A 10886-nucleotide genomic window follows, 5' to 3' on the forward strand; every position below is an offset into this window, starting at 1 on the left:
TGCAGTTAATATGTATGCTTCTTTATAATTAAATTTTCCATTACAATCAATGTTACTTCATTCCATTCCAACAAGAAGTTAAGATAACAACTCTATTCTATTCAAACAACATCTTTCAATACATCATGTGACTTCATTTCATCATATACACGATGATCAGAAAAAGAAATCCAATGGTAAACTTATATAGTTTCTCCTTCATTGCAATGGCATCAGAGTACTTTTCCTTCTTCATCTGTTCCATGTCTTCCTTCACCTTCTCTACTTCGGTCTTCAATGCTACTAATTCAGCTTTCATTCCCTCCACCACTTCCATCAGAGGCATCTGTACAAGTTCTACATCCAACCATTTCCAATATTTGCATTTACCCTTCCACAATAAAATTTCAAAGTGAGATTTCAAATCTGGAATAAATGAATCAGAAAAGAGGGAAAATTTAAGTGAAATTGCTTACCTCATTGCACACCATGAAATGCCTCCCTGGATTCTTTGGTGTTGTTGATGTTAGAATACGTGCAGGGAACCCACAATCACAAGTTTTTGGATCATTCACTGTGGATTTCTTGCTTGATCGATTGAGGGAGGATGAGATGCTGTAGGAGGAAGCCATCGGGTATTAGGGCAACGGGGTATTAGAGCACAATAAATGAACAACAAACGCCCCTCCTTTAATAACAAGAACCCTAGATGCCACGTAGGATCAAAACTGACACGTAGGATCAATAAATTCATTGAAACCGGCTAAACCTGGTCGGAAGGGGAAAATTTGCACAAATCAACAAGTTAAAGGGTTAATAGAGCACGAAAAAAAGTTCAGTGACCAAATTTGATCAAAATCAAAAGTATGTTACCCTCTCAAGTCATTATCCCTTAGAAGATATGGTCCAGCTATTTTAGGATATTTATTATTTTCGGTTTTTGCTGTTATCTTTTCCTTGTTTAGAGGATAGGGATTATTATTTATTTGTTCCGATTGTTTGACAATTCATTCAATAATAAAATCATTTATATTAGAAGATATGATCGAGCTATTTTAGGATAAATATTATTTTCCCCCTTGGCTGTTATCTTTTCCTTGTTTAGAGGATAGGGACTATTATTTATTTGTTCCGATTGTTTGACAATTCATTCAATAATGAAATCCTTTATTGTAATCAGAGACAAAGAACATCCGGTTTTTTTCTAACCACCTCTGTAACCCTACAATCTATCTCCTCCGATTCACGGCGGCACCATGGTGGAAACACCAGATAAATCTTCCTCTTCCAACACCAATACTGAAAAATCAACCCTTCATCCAGCATTCACAGTGACAAATGTGCACCTAAAGATCCATACGTTTGACGGGAAGAAAACACCCTAGTCAAATTGGGTGAAATTGTTCAGAAATCATCTCAAAATCGACAAGATCCTCCACCACATTGATGACTCAAAGCCGCCATCCAAAGAAGATCCGACCTATGACGCATGGGCAGAGCTTGATGCCCTCATTCTTCAGTGGATTATAGTATTGTTTCTGATGAGATCCTTAACCGAATTCTCGATGATGATACAACCTCTTTAAAGGCGTGGCTTCAGATTCAAGAAATGTTTATAAATAATAAACATGCTAGAGCTACAACCTTAGAACAATAGTTTACCAACTCAACCCTCTTAGCATTCTCCTCATTTGATGAATATTGTCAAAAGTTGAAAGACATCGCCACCCAACTCGGTGATATCGATCAACCTGTGTCCGAAAGTCGCCTCGTTATTCTGATGGTTCGTGGTCTTCCTGTTGAATATGATCCTATCGGGGCATCATCAGTCAGCAATGTCCCACTTGGGATGAGGCCCGTAGTATGGTAAAATCGGAGCAACAACGACAGGCTGCTCGAACGAACTCAAGTTGAGATACTGTGCTAGTTCACCCATCCTCTTCTGCTGGTCAACATAAAAATAGAAGCAACAACCACCCCGATCACACCAACACCGGGTGCTCCCCTTATCCAAACGGATATCGGGGGAACAATTACGATCCAACAAAGGCAGCGCATGGCAGGGGGCGAGGTGGCCGGTTCTCCGGCCGCGGAACAGGTCGATCACAATCCTACGGCTCACACTGGGGGACACAGTCGAACAACACCCCATGCAATTCAGGGGGAAATCTCGGTCCAGCAGGCCATCCAGGCGGATCTTGGTTTGGCCAAGCTCAATATCCATCCTGGACACCACTGCCGACTCCTTTCCCTTCTATGCCAGCCCAGTTCCTACCATCACAGTTGCATGCCCACATCATGCAGATGCCTCCACTAGGTTTCAGTTTTAACCCACAAGCTCCAACGGGTTTCAGTGCTCTCTCTCCTAATGACATCAGAGCTGCTATGACCACTTTGAACCTCAATTCCAATGACCAGGCACAATGGTTTATGGACACAGGAGCATCTTCTCACATGACTTCAGATTCAGGTAGAATTAAAGTTCAAAGTTTCTTACCTATCAACCCTATATTTGTTGGTAATGGTGACTTATTGCCTATTCATGGGTCTGGTAATGGCTTTTACGACACACCAAATAAAACTTATCATCTAAACCAAATTGTTCATTCTCCTAAGGTCATAAAAGATTTAATATCTGTTTGCAAATTCACTATTGATAACCAAGTTTCAATTGAATTTGACCCTTTTGGGTTTTCTTTGAAGGACCTCAAGGATGGGAAACTGCTTTCCCGCCACAATAGCAGTGGACACATGTACCCTTTCACACCACCCACTCCAGCTTTACTTGCCACTTCATCTTCAGCACCATGGCATGATCGTCTCGGACATCCCGGATCGACTGTGCTTCACTATCTTAATCGTTTTCCTTATTTCAAGAATAATACTATTATTGAATCTTTAGTTTGTAATTCTTGTCAAATTTCAAATAGTAAACGTTTGCCTTTTTCAGATTCTCTATCTCAAACCTTTCGTGCTTTTGATTTGGTACATTGCGATTTGTGGACCTCTCCGGTCCTTAGTAATTCTGGATATAAATATTACATGGTGCTTATTGATAACTTTACTCACTTTGTTTGGGTGTACCCGCTCAAATACAAATCAGAAACTTTCACTAATTTCACCAAATTTCATAAATTGATACAAACCCAATTTCATTCTTGAATCAAAACCTTTCAATGTGATTGGGGGGGGGGGGGGGGGAAGAGTTTGACAATCATCACTTTAAAATTTTTGCCAACCAACATGGGCTTGTCTTTGGGTTTTCGTGCCCTCAAACGTCCCAATAAAACGGGAAATCTGAACGCATGCTTCGACGACTAAATGACATTATTCGTGGTGCATTCTCATCTCCTGTCTACCTTTTGGGTTGAAGCTCTCCACACTGCCACTTACCTCCATAACATTCTTCCAACAAAAAAACTACACTTCAACACCCCCGCCTTTGCCCTATATCGACGCCACCCGACATAAAATCATCTACGTGTGTTCGGGTACACCTGTTACCCAAACATGTCTGCTACTCAACTAAACAAACTTTCCCCAAGATCCACCTAGTGCGTGTTCCTCGGGTATCCTGCCGATTTTCGTGGCTATAGGTGTTACGACCCTCAAACCGGTCGTGTACACTTATCTCATCATGTTACTTTTGACGAGCACACCTTCCCATTCAAAACACCTTTATCCACCAGCAAATATACTTTTCTTGATGATGACAGTCCAAGCTTTCATAATGTATCTTTTCCTACTACTACACCAAACGAACACCAACACTCAACATGTGACCACACTCAAAACCCATTACACCCCAACTCACCTACGACCCACACTTCTACCACCACAACTTCTTCGCCATCAACCCCAACATTTTAGGATAAATATGCTCCAACTATTTTAGGATAAATATTATTTTCCCTTTTGGCTGTTATCTTTTCCTTGTTTAGAGGATAGGGATTATTATTTATTTGTTCCGATTGTTTGACAATTCATTCAATAATGAAATCCTTTATGGTAATCAGAGCAAAGAACATCCCGTTTTTTTCTAACCACCTCTATAACCCTACAATCTATCTCCTCCGATTCACGGCGGCACCATGGTGGAAACACCAAATAAATCTTCCTCTTCCAACACCAATACTGAAAAATCAACCCTTCATCCAGCATTCACAGTGACAAATGTGCACCTAAAGATCCGTACACTCGACGGGGAGAAAACACCGTACTCAAATTGGGTGAAATTGTTCGGAAATCATCTCAAAATCTACAAGATCCTCCACCACATTGATGGCACAAAGCCGCCTTCCAAAGAAGATCCGACCTATGATGCATGGGAAGAGATTGATGCCCTCATTCTTCAGTGGATTATAGTACTGTTTATGATGAGATCCTTAACCGAATTCTCAATGATGATACAACCTCTTTAAAGGCGTGGCTTCAGCTTGAAGAATTTTTATAAATATTAAACATGCTAGAGCTGCAACCTTAGAACAACAGTTTACCAACTCAGCCCTCTCAGCATTCTCCTCATTTGATGAATATTGTCAAAAGTTGAAAGACATCGCCACCCAACTCGGTGATATCGATCAACCTGTGTCTGAAAGTCGCCTCGTTATTCAGATGGTTCGTGGTCTTCCTGTTGAATATGATACTATCGGGAACCCCACATGATTTTTATGAAATGGGTTCTTCGATACTTGCATGGCACGTTGGATCACTGGTTATGTCTAACGGCCTCTTCAGATTCTCGTCTCGTTGCCTATTCTGATGCGGATTGGGGTGGATGTCTCGACACAAGGCACTCTACCTCCGGTTATTGCCTTTTTCTTGGTCCTAACCTCATCTCCTAGTCTTCTAAACGACAGCCAACCATTTCTAGATCCAATGCAGAGGCTGAATACAGGGGCGTTGCAAATGTCGTGGCTTAAGCCACCTGGGTGAGAAACTTATTATTTGAACTATGAGTTCATGTCCGTCATGCCACTATTGTCTAGTGTGATAATGTCTCTGCGGTCTACCTCTCTGGCAATCCGGTTCAACATCAACGAACTAAACACGTGGAGATGGACATTCACTTTGTTTGTGAAAAGGTTCAAATTGGTCACATTCGGGTTCTTCACATCCCTTCTCCTTATCAGTATGCGTATATTTTTACCAAAGGGCTACGTCGATACCTGTTTGATTCATTTTGCTCCAGCTTGAACGTGTCCGCCTCACCACGTTCGCACTGAGGGGGAATATTAGAAGATATGCTCCAGCTATTTTAGGATAAATATTATTTTCCCTTTTGGATGTTATCTTTTCCTTGTTTAGAGGATAGGGATTATTATTTATTTGTTCCGATTGTTTGACAATTCATTCAATAATGAAATCCTTTACCCTATAGTATCGTGAAGAAGATCGTGAGTCACAAGGAAACTGTGACATGAGTATGGTACAATTAATGTTATATTATCCTCATATTTATTCTTCCAAATTAAATTATTATAGTGATAAGTGTCACATTTTAATAAAATTAATAACATTATTTTAAGACACTTGTCATCATTATATGTATTTAGGAAGATAAGTATGAGGATGTTTAATTTTTTCAATCGCCATTATTCTACAAAATGCAAGCAACCACGTTAAGAAGAAAATTAGGAGGTTAACCTAACTTAAATTCAAGATGATCATGAACCACCTGTATGTCAACACATAACACAAGAAAAGAAGTTTACTTGAACAACTCATATGATTGATACTTTGAATAACAAAGCATGAAACCATATGACCACGGGTGTGACAACCCAAAGTTATACCGATACATTACCCCGTTGCCGTTAACGGAATATTCCACTCTATAAAAGTTCCGTTAATAAGAGGTCGTCAAATAAATAAATGTTTCATTTATTTATGTCGTTAAGTCGTGATAAGAGAAATAAAAATCCGTGATACACATTTCCAGTTAAATGGAAAAGTTAGTTTTTATTATTATTACGACCACTAAATTGGGTGCGACCAAAAGCCCCGTATAACGACAGTATCGGGTAGAATTTCACTGAGCTCCAACTCCCACCCATATATAAAGGGGAGTAAACCCCATTTCAACCTTTTTCACCCTCTCTCTCTATACTCTCTCTCTAGACTCATTTTCGACTCAAAACCGCAAGAAAACGCTTCCAAATCGTAAGTCCGCTTATCCTAGCTTATTCTAAACATTATGATTCGTGTTTATAGCTTAAAAATCAGACTTAGAAGCTGTTGAAAAGGAGTTTACGGCCCAAGATTCTCCTCAGGCCGTAAACACCTTAAATGAGGCCAAAAAGACCCGAAATTGTCCAATTGAGCCTAGGAACCAATTGAGGAATTACCCTAGGAGTGTTTGCTCATCTAAAACAATCAATTTAAGGCATAAAAGAGAGTTTACGGCTGAAGCACATGCTTCGGCCGTAAACCCCTCTAAACCATGTCAAAATGCCCTAAAAACACTCCCAAACCACCCTTAGGCTTAAGACATAATTAAGGGACTTGCTATTTCGGGTTTAGATCATTTAAAAACAAGGAAATATGGGGTAACATGGAGTTTACGGCCCAAGCAATTGCCTAGGCCGTAAACACCCTTAAACATGCTAAAATGATAGTAAATGTCCCCTAAATGGCCTTATACTTTCACTAGAAAATGCTAGGGTTAAAACAAGGGCTTAAAATCAAAGAGTTGTGGGTGTATGAGAGTTCACGGCCAAGCCATAGAGTTTACGGCCATAAACTCCCAAGGGATGGTCATTTGGACCATAAACTCTAAAGGAGTGCACTCTTGGAACCCCAAACACCCCTATAGCCTTGAATAATTAATAGGAGTGATTTAAGGGCTTAAAACTTCACATAACTCATGGCATAGGAGTTCACGGCCGTGAAATCCCTTAGGGATGGTTCATGGGCCGTAAACTCCATAATGGTGCCTTTAGAAGTGCACTCTTGGAACCCCAAACACCCCTATAGCCTTGAATAATTAATAGGAGTGATTTAAGGGCTTAAAACTTCACTTAACTCATGGCATAGGAGTTCACGGCCGTGAAATCCCTTAGGGATGGTTCATGGGCCGTAAACTCCATAATGGTGCCTTTAGAAGCCTTAAATACCTTCATACAATTTAGATTTGGACCTAGTATAATTCCACGAACAAGATAGAGCCCTTAAAACACCCTAGAACCCCTCGCCATGAGTTTACGACCGTAAACTCATGGGGAGTTGTCCCTGGGCCGTAAACTAGGTGTAGAGAGTTTACTCTCGGAGAGCAAACTCCATTCCTAAGCCATTTGAGCCCTTAGTTGTTACCTGGGACACCCCAAACACTTAACCAAGGTGTTTTCCGCTCTTTAGGGTGCGTATACTTGTTTGATTAGTATTATATGTACCAATTGTATGTAAACATATGTTATCATATGTTAAATAGGTCACTAAGTATGTCCAAGTCTTTACTTGACACCGAGCACCCAACCGGCGCCTTTGTCGGATCCATTTACGCCAGGTGAGTTAATACCCCTGAATGAACCTTTTAAATGTTTTTATACATTTTATTGGGGGGGGGGGGATACAAGTTAAACATGCCAGTTATCATGTCAATCATATGTGATTGATAACCCGCATGCACAAGATTTTACCACACTGTACACTATTTTACCGAGTAGGATACTATAATGGTTTTCAAAAAGGTTTTCAATTGTTTCAAACCTCTTACTTAGACTGTTGTATCTAAAATAACTTCAAACTGGTTTATAAAGGTTCCAAAGATTTATACAGGTTCTCAAACTTATTTTACCAAAGAATACCAAAAATGTGATTTTCCCAAGTATAAAGGTTTTTCCAAGGTTATCATCAATGTTTCTCTTTCACATCTTATACTTTTACTTGTTAGTTACCACTGCTTCGCCTTCACTTATTTTATACTCCTACTTTGTAACGCTTTCACTTCTAGAAGCGCTTATACTTGTTATTGCCTCTATTTCACTTATACTGGTAGTCACTTATACTGATAGACGCTCCTACTTCACCAGTTGTCGCTTCTACTTCACTTATACTTGATAACGTTTCCACTTCGTGATACACTTATACCTTCTGGACGCTTATACTTGTTCACACTCTTACTTAGTGATGCGCTTCTACTTCACTTATACTTGATATCGCTTCTACTTCACTTAAAATCGATATGCTCCTACTTCACTTGTTGTCGTTTCTACTTCGTGATACACTTACTTTTGGCACGCTTATACTTCACGATTCGGTTATTCCACACTGTACACTTATACTTCACGATATGAATCCACTTGTTACACACTCAAGCGTAGTTAGATATATGTCTGTTCTTGTCTAGATGCATATAAGTAATGATTGAAGTACTTAGGAAGGCTTGTCCGCCCTATTTCCTTTTCTTCGTTGAGATGTGGTCTGGTGGGATCGGATGTCCGTACGAATGTCGTTTGATTCATTAGTTATATATTATGTACACAAGCATAGACATATGGGTTTACTTTAGTCAATTCAGTTATGAGTCTCTACCTCCAGTTTAGCGCTTACATTAGAAACCCACTATTTGGAAGTCTCTACCCACTATTTGGGATGCATCTTAAGGACACGACCTTCTCCGTCGTCTAGTTGGTAACCAGAGTCTCCTGTAGGGAGAGCGGACATTGTTTGTATAGATCTATACTGGATTGACACCCCCGCACCCTGACTGCTAGCTACAGTCCGCGGCCTACCAAGCCAAGGGCTGACAAATGTCATATTCTCAAGACGCTCATAGAGCGTCTAGTACTCTAGTTTCGGTTAGTATGGTTACGAGCATCCTGGGTTACCTTATAATTCATGGTCTTAAGGTAACGGTATTTCACCGGCAATTTACACTGTTTGCTGGGAAACTCATTTTCAGAGTCACACTGTTATAGACCTTGCAAATTGTATCTTTCATTTGATACTGTCTGTGGTCTATATTCTCTGTTTTAGACCTTGCAAGTTGTATCTTTCATTTGATATTGTCTGTGGTCTGTATTCACTGTTTGACCTTGCAAGATGTATCTTTCATTTGATACTGTCTGCGGTCTGTATTCACTGTTTTAGACCTTACCACCTGTACCTTTCATTTGGTACCTTCTGGGGTCTGTGTCTCCATTTGTTAGACGGAACCAGGTGTGTCGTTCGTTCGATACTCTCCTGGAGTCTATGATTCCTTTGCCTTAGTCAACAGTCCTCACTGCTGAGGCATATGTTATTTCCCTGATTTCTCTTGCTTTCTTTAATAATCAAATTCAGTATTTTGATAATGATAGCGGTTAAGGGAAAACTACTTTTTACCACATAACTCCGTCCAGCCTTGGTAGAAGGCTGCTGTTATTAAAGAAAATATAGCATTTTCTGGAAAGAACTCTAATACACTGTAAACTCTTAAACTACTACTTTTATTAAATTTATTTGAATAAAAACGCCACTAAATGCTTATGAACTCACCAGCATTTGTAAAAATGCTGATACTCTCTTTTCAAATAACTTGTATTCTAATGTTAGCATTAGACAGGTACATCCCCGGAGGTGTTGATGAAGATAGCTTAGTACCATGCCGTACTTACTTATATTTACTTGTATTACTTTGATGTATTGTAATGTAACCGTGTAAAACTATTACTATTAATGAAATGTTTTGTTGTACTTTGATTACTATAATGCATGTGTTGTGATACTTGACATGACGTCATCCACCCCTGAACATTTCCGCCGTTCCGGTTTTGGGGTGTGACAGATTGGTATCAGAGCATTGTTTATAGTGAGCTAAGTATATCAATTCATGAAAGATATACAACCTATAAACACAAAGGAATAAAGCACTCTGACCAAGAATAATACTTTAAAATATAACCATATTTTACCAAAGTATAATAACATCCAAAATCTAAACACTCGAACACAAGTATCACAAGAAGAACAACAATAATAGTCTTCGAATGTTGAGCATTGCCATCAAACCTGGGCAGTTATGTAATCGTAAGCTGGAATAAATGTAACCTGATCAACTACATTTATTCGAGATGCGATGAACGTGTGCTTGGGAGTGATAGTGGTGTTGCAACAGGTCTGAAACTTACCAACTAGGAATGCTAGAGCCAAACATAAAGTTAAAATACTATAGGAGTATTTTGGAATACTAAAAGACTCACACTAATCCCAGAATCATATTCAGAAGATAAGAAACAAACAAGAATTAAAATACCATAGGGGTATTTTAGAATCCATAATTAACCTTGTGTGCAGAACTAAAAAGATCCTTATTGATATACCTACAACTACAGAGGGTATACTCCCAAGGTTATATATATAATAAGGATCCCATAGGCTAAGAATGTGTGGTTTCGCTCTACTTCCTTTCCCTTGTTGGGATGTGGATATAGAGCAGTATCACATATTCGAAGGCCTATCGGATCTAAGCTATATATGATTTGTATACCCTGTGTAATCGTAGCAGGACTCGATATGGATCCTCCAGTGAAATGTTAATAATCTCTTAGGATTCTTTAGACATTTCCAATTCTCTCACGAATCCTGTAGAAAACCCTATCTACTTCAGTGCTTAACAGAAGAGTTGAGTCCGACCCAGAAGAAGTTCATTGAGAAGATTTCCAGCTAGGAAACGAATGAACTAGGTCGAGACTATTGAATTCACCAAGTGCCTATATCTTTTAGGGACATCGGTGAGAAAATTCGCCTAAGCTTCCGAGATTCCCAATCGTCCACCATGAAGTGATGACACCCAGAGTCGGAATCAGAAGGAAGGTGGAGTAGAAATTCAATGTGTCCATACGAGGAGAGAACCCTAGGTAACTACCCGAAGGAAACCAATGCCAACTTCAGTTAAAGATACGAGGCAGACAGCGGGAGCCAGTACA

The 10886-nt window shown here is 39.6% G+C and overlaps 2 protein-coding genes across 2 annotated transcripts; one reads left to right on the forward strand and one right to left on the reverse strand.

Annotated features, from left to right (window-relative positions):
• On the reverse strand, positions 1 to 759 carry LOC111914973 (uncharacterized). Its single transcript, XM_023910680.3, has 2 exons — positions 456 to 759; positions 1 to 370 (listed from the first exon to the last, which is right to left on the reverse strand). The coding sequence occupies exons 1-2, from the start codon at positions 609 to 611 to the stop codon at positions 134 to 136; spliced, it is 393 nt and encodes a 130-aa protein (XP_023766448.1). The 5' UTR covers positions 612 to 759; the 3' UTR covers positions 1 to 133.
• A 3311-nt stretch (positions 760 to 4070) lies between these two features.
• On the forward strand, positions 4071 to 4644 carry LOC111914958 (uncharacterized). The gene is made up of 2 exons (XM_023910664.1): positions 4071 to 4348; positions 4449 to 4644. The coding sequence occupies exons 1-2, from the start codon at positions 4071 to 4073 to the stop codon at positions 4642 to 4644; spliced, it is 474 nt and encodes a 157-aa protein (XP_023766432.1).
• Positions 4645 to 10886: the final 6242 nt, after the last annotated feature.

Source organism: Lactuca sativa, chromosome 8, assembly GCF_002870075.4.
Source record: "Lactuca sativa cultivar Salinas chromosome 8, Lsat_Salinas_v11, whole genome shotgun sequence".
NCBI classification, from domain to species: Eukaryota; Viridiplantae; Streptophyta; class Magnoliopsida; order Asterales; family Asteraceae; genus Lactuca; species Lactuca sativa.

Bases quoted from the DNA above. Each gene is read 5' to 3' on its own strand.
- LOC111914973 (XM_023910680.3), bottom strand. From the start codon at position 611: ATGGCTTCCTCCTACAGCATCTCATCCTCCCTCAATCGATCAAGCAAG. The intron at 371-455 runs GTAAGCAATTTC...TTATTGTGGAAG, and splicing joins ATTTCATGGTGTGCAATGAG to GGTAAATGCAAATATTGGAA.
- LOC111914958 (XM_023910664.1), top strand. From the start codon at position 4,071: ATGGTGGAAACACCAAATAAATCTTCCTCTTCCAACACCAATACTGAA. The intron at 4,349-4,448 runs GTTTATGATGAG...TAAACATGCTAG, and splicing joins CTTCAGTGGATTATAGTACT to AGCTGCAACCTTAGAACAAC.